Source organism: Drosophila sulfurigaster, chromosome 3 (assembly GCF_023558435.1).
Source record: "Drosophila sulfurigaster albostrigata strain 15112-1811.04 chromosome 3, ASM2355843v2, whole genome shotgun sequence".
Taxonomy (NCBI): Eukaryota; Metazoa; Arthropoda; class Insecta; order Diptera; family Drosophilidae; genus Drosophila; species Drosophila sulfurigaster.
The window spans coordinates 35,249,047-35,262,975 of NC_084883.1; the positions used below are offsets into that span (position 1 = coordinate 35,249,047).

At 45.4% G+C, this 13,929-nt stretch overlaps 4 protein-coding genes across 4 annotated transcripts; 2 read left to right on the top strand and 2 right to left on the bottom strand.

The window, feature by feature from the left end:
- The first annotated feature begins 3,419 nt into the window (after positions 1-3,419).
- Positions 3,420-5,509, top strand: LOC133842032 (2-amino-3-ketobutyrate coenzyme A ligase, mitochondrial). Its single transcript, XM_062274926.1, has 4 exons — positions 3,420-3,556; positions 3,639-3,841; positions 3,901-4,762; positions 4,828-5,509. The coding sequence occupies exons 1-4, from the start codon at positions 3,523-3,525 to the stop codon at positions 4,983-4,985; spliced, it is 1,257 nt and encodes a 418-aa protein (XP_062130910.1). The 5' UTR covers positions 3,420-3,522; the 3' UTR covers positions 4,986-5,509.
- On the bottom strand, positions 5,349-8,688 carry LOC133842024 (kinesin-like protein Klp68D). The gene is made up of 3 exons (XM_062274914.1): positions 8,547-8,688; positions 7,619-8,378; positions 5,349-7,559 (listed from the first exon to the last, which is right to left on the bottom strand). Exons 2-3 carry the CDS (start codon positions 8,281-8,283, stop codon positions 5,858-5,860), a joined length of 2,367 nt encoding a protein of 788 aa, XP_062130898.1. The 5' UTR covers positions 8,284-8,378; positions 8,547-8,688; the 3' UTR covers positions 5,349-5,857.
- A 100-nt stretch (positions 8,689-8,788) lies between these two features.
- LOC133842029 (spliceosome-associated protein CWC27 homolog) lies at positions 8,789-10,601 on the bottom strand. Its single transcript, XM_062274923.1, has 3 exons — positions 9,865-10,601; positions 9,447-9,812; positions 8,789-9,385 (listed from the first exon to the last, which is right to left on the bottom strand). Exons 1-3 carry the CDS (start codon positions 10,452-10,454, stop codon positions 8,839-8,841), a joined length of 1,503 nt encoding a protein of 500 aa, XP_062130907.1. The 5' UTR covers positions 10,455-10,601; the 3' UTR covers positions 8,789-8,838.
- Positions 10,602-10,825: 224 nt separating this feature from the next.
- LOC133845477 (calponin homology domain-containing protein DDB_G0272472) lies at positions 10,826-13,881 on the top strand. The gene is made up of 2 exons (XM_062279946.1): positions 10,826-12,260; positions 12,320-13,881. The coding sequence occupies exons 1-2, from the start codon at positions 10,924-10,926 to the stop codon at positions 13,770-13,772; spliced, it is 2,790 nt and encodes a 929-aa protein (XP_062135930.1). The 5' UTR covers positions 10,826-10,923; the 3' UTR covers positions 13,773-13,881.
- Positions 13,882-13,929: the final 48 nt, after the last annotated feature.

Genomic DNA, 13,929 nt, shown 5'->3' on the forward strand with positions numbered 1-13,929 from the left:
CCACATTTCCCTTCGAGCTGCAGTATCAGTTTGTTGGCTGTGGTGGCAATTACACTGCTCCATTCACGCTGCGTCCGCTTCTGTCCGACTTGGGCACCACCTACAAGTCTCGCCAGGAGTGTAAGTGGCATGTACTGGCACCGCCACAGCATGCGATCTTTATTCGCTTCAAGTACTTTGAGCTGGAGAACCGTTGTCAGTATGACGATCTGAGCATCTATCGTGGCAGCAGTCACAGCAAGGAGCAGCTGATCAGTAAACTGTGTGGTAACTTAACCAACCCATCCGTCATGGTCGACAGCAATGAGGCATTGATTGTGGCCACTCTACCCCGCTATAGGGATGAAAGTGGACGTGGCTTTGTGGCCAGCATGCACTTTACCCCCAATTGTAACGAACGTCTCGCGCTTAGCGAGGGCAACACTCGGTTGGATCTGGTACGATCCTATCAGCTGAATGCCAGCACTGCTGGCGATGAATTGCATTGTTATTTCCGCGTTAGTGTGCCGCTCGGTAATCGTGTTTCCGTATGGCTGAAGCAGCTCCAACTGAATGAGCTAGCTTGTCCTAAATGCAGCTCACTTGAGATATTGGATGGCTTCGATGGCAACAGTGCCAGTCTGGGCAGCTATTTCGCCCATTTAGGTAATGGCTCCAAACTCTACAGTTCCTACAATGAAATGCTAATCAAGCTAAGCGCTATTGCGCCTTCAAAGAACATCAGCTTTGAGATACTGCTTGAAATAGAACCGAGTTTCTGTGGCCAGCTTAACTATACTCTAGGCAGGAATGAGGTGAGTATATTTTCACTGCTCGATTGGGGCTCTAATAATAAACTTTTATTTGCAGTCCATCAATCTCCGGTTGAGTTCCAAGAGCATCTCTAGCACCTTCCAGGGCAATATTCACTGTAATTGGCATATCACCACTGTTTCTGACATTCAAATCGATGTGCATGACGTACAATTGTCGGATGTCTCTCCACTGACCCGCAGATGCGTCGACTATGTGTTTATCAAGGCCGATTACGTAAGACATATTGGCTAAGAAAGCGTCTGCTTAATTACTAAGTCTTGTTTCTCTCAACAAGTTTGAAAGGTATTATTGCGGAGAATTCAGAAATACTACTTGGTATCTCCCCTACATCAGAAGCTTCAATGTGATCTTCCACAGTTCTGGAAGTGATGTAAGCTATGAACTAAACTTGACAATAAGACCGAAAATAAGTAAGTCCAAATTGGTATACATAATACATGCTAACAAAGATATGATAGCTGAATGAATAACTGATAAATTGTTTATTTATCTCTCTCGGATATTTCGCACCTGTTTCCTTTTTTTTTCAGATTGCAACCGTACCTTTGTATCTTTGGATGGGATTTTGAATTATGATGGCATGGATAGATCCGAGGCCAAAAATTGCATTAATGAAATTCGTGTACCTAACGGATACGCTGTGGCCCTTGAATTAGATTTTGCGCACTTTTATCAGTTCATAGATTCAGGCCATCTGTTGGTTAGAAAAATGCAATTGACTTTATTTAGAAGCCTATTAACGGAATTCTCTTTAATATAGATTACAGACGTGGGCGCAAATCGTACGCTCTTAAATGCTACAAAAGACTACAAATCGAAGCCTGCCTCCTTTTTGAGCACCTCAAACGCGATTCGCATTGATTCATCCAATGTAGGAAGTATATCAATATTTTACCATTCCAACGTAAACACACTGCCGGCTGGTTGTGGAGGGAATCTAACCAGCTTGGAAGGTCAGCTTGCGTATCCGCCATATGATAATCATGACTTCTCTGAGTGCACGTGGTACATTTCGGTTCCAGCCGGAATCACACTACAATTCTATTTCAAAAGTGAGTTGTTATATATCGATAGTATATTATTACTAGACATAACGCAATTTTTTTTTCGCTTAGCTTTCGACATGGGCTCAGCCGCTAATTGCGACCTCAATAATATTAGTGTTTACGAAAAACTTGACGATGATTCCGAAACTCAACGGCGTTTTTGTGGCTCTACATTGCCTGCAGCATTTAATATGCAAAGTGATCGCATAAGGATTGTGGCCAAAAAATCACCAAATTTCGTTGGCAGCGGATTTCGATTGTCTTATAATCATTTCAATGGCTAACTGTGAATTTAATTTTATATCTTGATTCACAAAAATATAAAAATAAAATAAATAAGGTCAATCGAATTAAACTGCTTGCTATGCAGTCGTCTGTGCTTGGAAACATAGCTTTTTTGTGGCTGTTCTCTGCTTTAACATACCGTGCAAGCAGATTAATCTGGCTCTCTGTGCAAGCAGGCCAATCTGTTCATGCATAAGAAGTGCACTGCTTGCATGCCGGTCACGGTGGAGAGATTGTAGAGTTTAAATATCAATGTAATTACTGCTTTTAATACGTTAATTGAATTATTATTAGTATGTGCTTATTATATTGCTATATGTTTATTATGCCAATTCTAATACCAAATACATTTTGATTATGTATTTGCACATTAATATGCACTTGTCAATGAAAGATCTGGGTTATCATATGCGCTTAATCAGGTTCAAATCAAAAGCTCACATATATATGAATGTAAGTCTTAATCTATTTACATGAATCAATTTCAAATACATACATCAATTTAATTTGTTTACATAGGCAACATAGCTTAATTGGTCATGGCATTGTCACTTATTTCATTAAAAGAACTGCGAAGAGAGTAGATCATGGATCACATAATTGACAAGGTTAATTGAGCAATGCATAATATCATTGCTACGTCATAAATGTGGCGAATAATATCATTTTTCACATTTTTATATTTATTATGTGTGTATTTATAATATGTTTGCATTTGCGATTAGGCTAAGAATTTTATTAGTCAATATTGTGATGATAAATTTATATAAATCAATATTATTTTGGAGAGCATATAGTATACATACATGTATTTTACTTATAACATGAACTATTAATTTGTTAATTTACATAATTCTATATGCTTTATTATTTTATATCTTTATATGTAGTAATAATATTCCAGAAATTTTGAATCTCATTCTGCTAATTTTAGTTGTTATTTTTCTCCCAGTGCAGAGAAAAATGAAATTTTAACAATTGGCAGCGGCAACTATGACAACGAAAATGAAAGCAAATTCAATTAATATAATAATAACAGTTCGTTATGTACAAAGTTAAACACTTATACGATGATATATGTATGTATATATGGGGTCTATGTATTTATAAATCAGGAAAACAACAACAAACCTGATGCTCGCCTGACAACGACGACGACAACGACAGCGCCTTCAACTTGTTGTTGCCATGATTTTGTTGTTGCTTACTATATTGTTTGTTGTTGTTTTGTTTTTACTTTTTGCATTGGGGGCCCGTTTTGCTGATGTCGCTGGGTCGCTCAGTTCCATGTGAGGCGTTGAGTGGACGGACGTGTGCTGCCAGTCTGTTGTCTACACATTAAGTATACGAAACGAGATTAAGTATACGTCGAAAAATGCCAGCTTTTTCAAAGATATTGTCGCTGCGCGGTAAGCGTGTAATTCGTATTTTCAATTGAACATCTGTCACGATAATTCGTCTTATTTGCATTATGCAACTTAACCCCAACAGCTGTGGGCCAAGTGCGTCACTACAGCGCTGCAGCGCAGTCGCAGCTACGCGATATTCTTGGCCAGCAGCTGAGCGCCATCAAGGAGGCGGGCACCTTTAAGGCGGAGCGCATCATCACATCCTCGCAGAGCACACAGATCACTGTGCAGGGCAGCGAGAAGCGCATACTCAACTTCTGTGCCAACAACTATCTTGGTTTAGCGGTGAGTTCATCGTCTACAACCTTAATTCACTCCATTATTTATCATTTAACTGCGCGTAGAACAATCCCGAGATTGTTGCCTACAGTCAGCAGCTGCTGGAACGTTATGGCGCTGGCTTGAGCTCGGTGCGTTTCATTTGCGGCACCCAGGACATACACAAGCAGTTGGAGCAGAAGATTGCCCAGTTCCATGGCCGTGAGGATACCATCTTGTATGCCTCCTGCTTCGATGCCAATGCGGGCATTTTTGAGGCCATTCTCACGCCCGAGGATGCTGTGTTCTCGGATGAATTGAATCATGCCTCCATCATTGATGGCATTCGTTTGTGCAAGGCTAAAAAGCAGCGCTACAAGCATCGCGATCTTGCCGATTTGGAGCAGCAGCTGCGTTCCAGCGATGCCCGCTTGAAGCTCATTGCCACCGATGGTGTCTTTTCCATGGATGGCAACATTGCGCCACTGGCTCGCATTATTGAGCTGGCCAAGAAATACAACGCTCTCGTGTTCGTGGACGAGTGCCATGCCACAGGTTTCTTTGGCGCCACGGGACGCGGCACAGAGGAATACGATCAGGTCATGGGCGAGGTGGACATTATCAATTCGACGCTGGGCAAAGCGCTGGGCGGTGCTTCGGGTGGTTATACAACTGGCCCTGCTGAGCTCATCTCTTTTCTGCGCCAGAAGTCGCGACCTTATCTGTTCTCCAACACGCTGCCACCAGCTGTTGTTGGTGTGGGCCTCAAGGTGATGGACATGTTGCTCAGCTCCAGCGAGCTCAGCCAGCGTGTGCAAAGCAACACGCAACGCTTCCGCGACGCAATGACCAAGGCTGGCTTCACCATTGCCGGCGAGAATCATCCCATTTGTCCCGTCATGCTGGGTGATGCTCGCCTCGCCTCCAACTTTGCCGATCAAATGCTCAGTAAGTGCCGAAATTCTTCACTTACGATTTGGATTCGAAATCGTTCATTCTCTAATTCATTTCAGCTCGTGGCATCTATGTGATTGGCTTCAGCTATCCGGTGGTGCCCCAGGGCAAGGCTCGCATCCGTGTGCAGATCTCTGCTGCCCACACGGAGGAGGAAATCGATCGCGCTGTGCAGGCTTTCATTGAGGTTGGTCGTGGCCTTAAAGTCATCAAGTGAACCATCGCAAAGGAAAAGCCCCGAAAGGCATAAAGTATTTTTCTGCTGCATTTTCAATTTAAATCAAGCAATCTGTTGGCATTTATTAAACGTAACTCTGCTTAAATAAAACATTCGTACTCTAGGTAGCTCAAATAGAAGCTGGGAATGCTGTGAAGCATGACAAGAATATGCTGTGGGCAAAGCAATGTAAATAGAAGTGAAATGGTTTTAATATCAATATAGAGGTGTTAAATAATTTCGAATCGATGGATGTATCTCCAAATAACTATCCGCATATTGAATTTCTGAAACAAACAGGATGACAAATACGGCAACAACTGTTACGTTAAAGATGAAAGACATAAAGAACGATCCGCAGAGTTTGCTTTGAGTTGAGTTGCTTTATTTGGTCTGATCAGATTAACTAAGCTGCTTGTACTAAGTAAGTATAATAATAGTCATAAACATAAAGTAATAGTAAACAATTAAGTATAAACATTAAACTTAAGATTAAATTGCACATTAAATGAATGACTTGGCCACAGTGGGACAAAATGCAGGCGCCGCCTGCAACTGCGACTACGGCGCACCAAAAAGCAATAACAAATCAATTAAAAAATAATTGCAATAACAAAAAAAAAATAATAAACCAAAAAAAAAAGGTTTAAACAAATTAAAGGGAATACAAGAAATGCAAAATACTTTTAGAAAGCGAGAAATGTGCGAAGATTTGGGCTAAGACTTGGGTTTGCATAGGATGCGCAACTAGAACAAAGAGTAGATTCGATTCGTTATTTTTTACATGCTGACTGTGACTATGAGAACTTTGGTTAGTGTGTGTGTGTGATTCTGTGTGTGTGTGACTGAGTTAATACGAGTCTCTCCTGGGACTACTTGTTGACTAGGCCACGCGCCTTGGGATAAGCTGAGGCTGGTTTCTTGACGGGCATGCGACCAGTGGGCGGTCGTCGATTGGAATCCAACGCGGAACCGGCGCTTGGCAAGCCACTTCTTGTGCTCTTGGCCAGACGTGTGTTGGGAGCACCGGCGATACCTGTTGAGGCTGTGGTCGCAGCAGTGGTTGCAGCACTACTGCTGTTGCCATTGATGATGTTCTCGAGGCGATGGCGCAAAGAATTGGTGTGCGTATCCACAATGTCAATGTCATCGCCCGTTTGCATGGCCTGCGCCAGCACAGCCTGCAACGAGGCCGAGACCTTGGGTGTGCGATACTCCTGGGTGGTGCGACACGGCATGTCCAGCTCATAGTTTAGTATGTTCTCGCTGCGAAAGCGTATGGCGCCGGGCGCATTAGATTTCGCCTCCTGTATGGCATACTCGGAGATGGGCCGGCGGCGATTCGGATGCGAGACGGGACGCTTGTTGCTAAACTTGCCATCGCTGGTGGTCATAGGCATGGGCAGCGAGGCAAATTTCCATTCCTCCTGCTCCTCGTCGTACTTGGCCTGCGTGTACAGACGTTGCTTCACTTCGATGGGCACAAAGTTGTCAATGATAAGCAGCTGTCGCTTTAGCTCTTTGACTAGCTCATTTTGTGCCATCTCCAGTTCGCGCAGATCCTGATTATGATCGTGCTTGCAATCGTTGAGTTCCTGCTGCAGCGCTAAATACTTGGCATAGCATTTGGATAGTTTGCGCTTCTTTAGTTCCACTTCCTGCTCTAGAGAAACGTTGCGTTCGCGTATTTCCAGCGTTGTCTCCTCCTGCAGCTCCAGCTGCTGTTGTATTTCAATTTCACGCTTTTTCCGCTCCGCAATCTCCACCAGCTTCTTCTCCAGCTCAATCTGACGTTCACTGTAAGTGTCCAGCAGATTCTTGCCACCACGCACCAGCTGGCCTTCCAGCTCCGCCAACTTGGCAGCCAGCTTGGCGTTCTCCACACGCTCGCGCTCCAATTGCTCGCTGGACTTGGCCACCTCCGCCTCGTTTTCTTTGTCCGATTCGGGCTCGGACAACTCCTCACCTTCGCTCTCCTTCTCTTCTTCCTCGGCCGGCTGAAGCTGCTGCTGCGTCACGCTGTCCGTCAGTTCACGACGCACTGGCTCTCGTTTGGGTTTCTTTACGCGCTTCTTGGCAGCGGCTGCCAATTTCTCGCTGCGTTGCTGCTGCTGCGGGGCAATGAGTCGCTTTAGTCGTTCGATTTCCTCCTGATACTCCTTGAGCTTGGCATCCTGCGGATCCTCGTTCTTCACCGGCTGATTCTGTATGTTCTTCGCACGCTGCGCATACCGTAAAGTCGTCAATGTCTCGTTGTAATTGTAGTTCGAGGGTCCAATGTTGGCAATCATAATGGTCTTGGAATTGCCACCTAATGAGTCCTGGAGCAGTCGCGTTAGTTTTGAGTCACGATACGGCACATGAGGCGAGTTCTCAGCAAGTGCTGAAATGACATTGCCCAGTGATGACAGCGCCAAGTTGATCTTACTGGCCTCCTTGAGACGCTCGGCGGAAGCGCCTGTCTTTGACTGTCGTTCGCTACCAGCCAAATCGATGAGATTCAATTTGCCCACTTTAATGGTGTTTGTCTCGGTGTCGCACATCTCAATCTTGATCATGAAGATGGCATGCGAACTGAAAGCAAATTAGAAACTGTAGAAAACTCTATGTGGCAAAAAAAAATAAATACTTACCGAGAGCTGTGCTCATTCATGTTGGTGAAGCCAACAGTTCGATTCTTGTTGCCCAATCTCATCACATTGGCCATATCATCGACACTCTTGCAGTTGATGGCATGCAGATTGGGCACATAGACCCCCGAACCACGTTCGCGCACTTCCAAATGCTTGGAATTCGGTTTAAGCAGATCGCGCAACTCCTCCATGTAAATCTCCAGATATGAGACATCGACCAGAAACTGAAAGTTCTCGGTGCGATTGATGTGCAGCCAAATCTGTTCAAACGTACGCGGTATAATGCCCATCAAGTCATCATTTCCACGAACGCCCTCCATTGTAAACGTTTTCCCCGTGCCCGTCTGGCCATACGCAAAGATGCAACCATTAAAGCCCTCGAGTACCGAGCTGACCAAGGGAAAAACCACCTCATGGTAGAGCGTTGTTTGCGATGCACTGGCGTCGTAGGCGGCATCATAGGTGAACACCTTGCGCTGCTCCTTGTTGGCATCCACCAGATTCTGCAGCTCCACAACACCACGATTGGGATACACATTGACCACTTCCGGAGAACCTTCGGTGCGTTCACGATTGCTCATGGGACGACATCGAACCACAACCTGAACACATTCGTTCGGCGTTTGGCTGTTTGCCGTACCAGGGCGTCTGCTTTTCGCACTCATTTCAGCTGCTGCTGCTGCTTGTGGATGGAATGGTGACTAAAGCAGCCTTGCCTTTGTCCCCCCTTGTAACCCCGTTACAGTTGCTGTGCGTAGCTCTGACGACAACAACGGAAACAAATGTTGAATAAAATCAATAATTTGTGAGTGACGCAAATACTTGCTGCAATTCGTTGTGTTACGCGAATTTAGATTTGTGTTAGCATGACGTCATTCTACACTACGAATTTCAGCACTATTTGGAGTTAATTCTTTGCAACAATTACCTGTATTTTTAAGCCAAATTACTTCACCTTGAGTACGTTTTTTTTGTATTATTGTTCAGCTGCTGTCGCCAGCGTGACCACAACTTGAATTTCGAAATATACTACATTACTTTGCAGAATATACCAACTGAATTAATACCAGCACAGTAACACATAATTTGGTAATTTTTCAATGATGGCGCCACCTTTTAAAAAAGACCATTAAACGTTTATTTTATTCGACTTTTACTTAAATTCCCAGTAATAAGTTATATTGGACATTTACGATTTTTAAAATATTTATTACTATAAATCAATTATGTCTTCTGGATGACTTCGATTTGCCGGATGATTTACTGTGCTCTGTTGCGCCCCGTTTCCGTTTATTTAGCGGATTGCGTGGATCGTAGACATCATACCAATCATCTCCCTTGGTGGAGGCGTCTTTGGCCAACACAGGAGCAGTGCTATTGAAATTTAATGTATGCGCCAACCAGTCATCTCCCTTAATATCTTTTTCCACAACAGTTTCATCCACAGTGGTGGTGCTAGCATCTGCTTCGTCATTCTCTGCGCTTGATTTGTATTTTAGATTGTCCAGCTTAGACTTGAACTTGGATAATAACTCCAAGGTGTAGCTCTCTCTGTCCTTGCCTTTGTTATTGAGTTTGTTCTTTGTTTTTGCGGTGTATTTCTCTTTTGCTTCGATGAAATCATTGATATAATGATTGTCACTTGCTGCCTTTATGCCAGCAGTCTTTGCACTCTTCTCCGACTCCTTGGAGGCTTCCTTGTCCTTGGCCAATTTGTCCATTTGATATTGCCGTTTTAGGGATTCAATTTCTTCCCGAATTTTGTTCCTAAAAGATTTAGTAATTGAAGTAGAATGAGTACATTTGATACACAAATATTCCTGCTTACTTTTCCTCTGATTTCTTCATATTCTGTTCCTGTTCTCGTGTCATCAGTACATCTTCATCATCGTCTTCTGATTCACTTTTGATCTCACGTTTTACCACATTGCTTTTGGACTTGGCCAGCTTACTTTTAATGATGTCAGAGGCATTGGTTTTTGGTTTGACATCAATTTCCTCGCAGTCATCGGACAAACGCTCCTCACTTGGAGCACGTTCTGTTTTAGGCACTTTAATTGCCTCTTTGCTCAGTTTGGGATCATCCGTTGCATCATGGAGCGACTTTGCTTTGCCCGCATTCTGCTTTACGAATATAGTGGTCTCTTGCTCATCGCCCTCGGCCTCCTCGCCAAAGGAAAGCAAACCAAAGTTCCTACAATTCAAATTTATATTAATGTAAATACTTTTCGAAGCCAAATACTTACTTAACCCCTTGCTTCTCCTTTTTGCTCTTTTTGGACTTGGCTGTAGCCTTGGGCAGCGCACGCGGTACAATATCGTTATAGGGATTGCTCAATACCTCGGTGGAGATTATGCGATGCGTATACATGGGACGTTCCTGGTGATCCACATCACCCTCCTCCAGCTTGAGCATATTAAAGATCGTATCGCCAGTGACTTTGCCAAAAAGTGTGTTCTTATTTTCTAGCTCTGGCGTTGCCGCAAACGTGAAGAAGAACTGCGATGCATTGTCATCCTTCCCGCAATTTGCCATGCCCACCAAGCCACGACGTGAGTAACGCAGTCGCGAATGGAACTCATCCTTGAATGGCTGGCCGTAAATGGATTCACCGCCAGTGCCATCGCCATGCGGATCTCCGCCCTGTACAATGAATCCCTTCACCAGCCGGTGGAATGTTGTCCCATTGTAATAGCCCTCGAGGCAAAGTTGCACAAAGTTGCGGCAGGCTTTGGGACATTCGCGGGCCCAGAGTTCGATATCTATGTCGCCCACTGTCGTTTTAAGTAACACTTTTCCCGACGTGGGCGGCTCTTGTATGTAAATATTGCTCATTTTTAATAAAAACTAATTTTACTATAAAGTTGTCTACTTCAGCGTCGCTCTACAGATGGTTGGTAAGGCTAGCAGGGCTGCATCGTTATTTACATTAAAACGATATATCGATATTACTCTTTAAAACGTAGGAGTTTTGCAGAATCATTGTCAATTTCTGTAAATTGAAACCTTTGGCTAAATTGTGGTTTGGGTAAAAGAGGGAAAGATAATACAAACAAAAATTTTGTAATTCAACAATGTGTCGCAAAGAAAATACGTAACTGGTGTAACTAATTACATGCACACTGGTTCCATAGTCAATTTTTTTAAATCGATATATGCCGATATAAAAACAGTGTGTACATAATGTGTTAAAAAAATTGAATCGGTTATAGGCAAAGTACGTTACTAAGCAACGTTTGCTTCAAACAAATTTGTTTCTTTTTCTTTCAAGTTGTACCAAAAGTGGTCTGAAATAAATAAAACTATGAATTTTAGTGATGACCCGTTGGCAGATTTGCTAAGCGACAACAGCCTGGACAACGACAACTTCTTTGATGCACCATCAACTGGAAAAAAGTTGCCCAAAGCAAATCGACCCAAAGGAAAGCTTGAGGATTTGTTTGGCATTAAAGAGGAGAGCGAAGCAGATGTCCAAAGTCCAGCATCAGCTGCCGCAACCACTAAACCCAATGCCACCAGCACACCGCGCATAGTGAAGCAGAAGCCATCGCTGTCCATGGACGACGCCGACGATGATGATTTGGGCTTTGATCCAAAACGTCCCAAGAGTGGAGGCGGTGCCCGGAAAAATCTACTGGATGACTTGTTGGTGGCGGCAGAGCCAAAACGCAACATATTCGATGACATCGTCAGCGGTAGCGATGCCACCAAACGGCCTTCAACCGGAAAACCTTCCATGTCGCGTCAATCTACGGACACCACCACTGACACCTCGAATGTACTCTCGCAGGCACGTCCTAAGACTGCCGGCGGTCCAGGGCGACGCAGCTCGGCATCGGCGCAGTCGACCAATCTCAATGCGGATCCCTTGGGACTCTTCGGACGTGAAAAGGAGACGAATGCAACGGTTTCTGGGATGTCGACGCCTGTATCCAAGAAACGTGGTACCGCCGACTGGCTGGGATTGGGAGTTGACAGCCAGTCAGCGGTGGAAGCAGAGCCGGAGCGTCCAGCGACACCGCACACACCACAACAGGTGAAGGAGTCAACACAGCCAATGGAGCAAGCCAAAAGTACAGCAGATGTATTACGCTTGGCAGATACAGATGCGGAGGAGGTAGAGTTGCGTCCCATGGCGGATAACACGGCACAGCAGATTCTCATGCTGAACAACATGCACATGGAGAGCAGTCACAGCTACAACGCTTTGCAACAGCAGGAGACGCAACTGGTCATCGCTGCCCAGATGAAGAGTCAGGAACGCGCGCTGCTCGAGATGCAACGCAAGCAAGAGTCTCAGGATCGCCGTTTCCAGACACTATTGCAGCAGCAACTGCAGCGTCAGCTCCAAATGGAGGAGCACATTAAGGCACAGCAGGAGCGCATCAATGTGCATCTGCAGCTGCTGATGACCCAGCCTGCTATGGAGGACACCAACAGTAATAGCAACATAGTGGAAGCCAAACAAGTTGCTAGCCAGAAACAGCCTGAACCTGCCAAGGATGAGACCCGAGAGCAACTGCTGCAGCTGGAGACGGATGTGAAGCGCAATCTGCTTGAGAAACTGCGGTTGGAGGAGCTCGTGGCCAACATGAAGGTCAACTACGAGCAAGAGATCCAGATGATTGAGAGCAGCTACAAGTGAGTGGCTTGAAACAAACAAATGTCATACAAACTTCAGCTAATCTTTATTTCCTTAGGAAGCAGCTGAAGGTGTTGGAGGATCACTGCGAAGCAGTGCAGGAGCGCCTCAAGCTGGAAAACTCCGAGCTGCGCGAGTACTACACCAGCAAGCTGGATAAACTAAAGGCAGACTATGAGCTGCAGCTGTCCACCTTAAAGCAGGATCACGAGGATGATCTGCGTCTCTTGCGCAGCTCGCATGAAGCGGACTTAGAACGTATTCGCCAAGCCAAGTTGCTGGAGCAGGCTGCTGTGCGGGATCATGGCAGCTATCTAGAAACGCTGCGTCTGGCATCTAGTGATCTGCAAGAGCTGCGCGAGGGATTGAGCACGACCAAGGAGCGCGAACAGCAGCTTGAGTCGCGGGAACGTCGTCTGGCGGACGCCGAGCGACGATTGAAGATTGACGAAGAGAGTGCAGAGGAGGAAAAGCGACGCCTGATGGAGCTAGTTAGCACGCTGGAGCTTCAGCTGAGTCGCCTGTCCAAGGACTCGGCCGAGGAGAATTGGCAGTTACGTCAGCGCATGGCCAACTTGGAGGCAGAGAAGAAAGCGTTCGAGCAAGAGAAGCTCTATCATCGCGATCAAATGGCGCGCGACGAGAAACGAATTGAGGAACTGAAGTCCATGCAGCTGGCAGAGATGGAGCGTCTACAATTGGATAATCAGCAAGAGCGCACACGTCTGTTGGTTGAGCAGCAGAAGCTGGAGATGCAGCACAAACTGCACGAACAGGGCGACACGGAGAAGGAACGCTTAGAACTGGAGGCGCAGCTGCAAGTGGCACGCGATGCCATCAAGCAGGCGGATGAGCAGCGTGATCGCTGTCATAAGCAGCAGCGAGAGCTGGAACAGCGCAAGCGTGTGTTGCAGGACAAAGAAAATGCCCTCAATGTCAAGGAGGATGAAGTGGTGCAGGCCTCCAGTGCCTATCGTCTGGCCATCAATCGATCCCACATGGCCGAGAACAAGGCACGTGAGGCGGAGCAGCTGCTGCACGCCAAGCTGCAACTCCTGGGCAAACGAGCCCACGAGCTGAGCGAGAAGGAAGCGCAAATGTCACAGGAACGCATGCTCCTGGCTCAGGATCGGATTGCGCTGCACAAGTTGAAGGAGCAGATTGGTCAGAGCAAATGTGCTCTTTGCAAAATGGGCGTAGAGAACGTGGAATTCTCACAGCGCATGGCTTCTCATAACAGAGGAAAACCCTCAACGGATGCACTGCCGGCTTCATCTACAACGGCTACTGTTCAACAGGTGCCGCCACTGCCGGCTCGCGATATTGTGGATCGCATGTTGGACGATAACATCGATGCGTCTTATCGACGCATGTACAATTTATCGAGCAATGCAGACTTGGAGTATTGGAATGCAATTAGTGGATTGGATGATGATGCCAAGAAATTGGCACTTAATGGCAATACATTGGACGTTGAAGACTTGATGTTGGCAAATCTTAATTTAAACTGAGCTGCAAATAAAAAAATTAAAATTTAAAAACAAAACTGTCAAATGTTATCGCTTGTCTGTCTGCTGCCAATGTGTACATACGATTGTGAGTTAATTTGGTATATCCCATCAACTTTGAGATGTATTTTTTTTAAAATGATGAGTATGGTCACACATA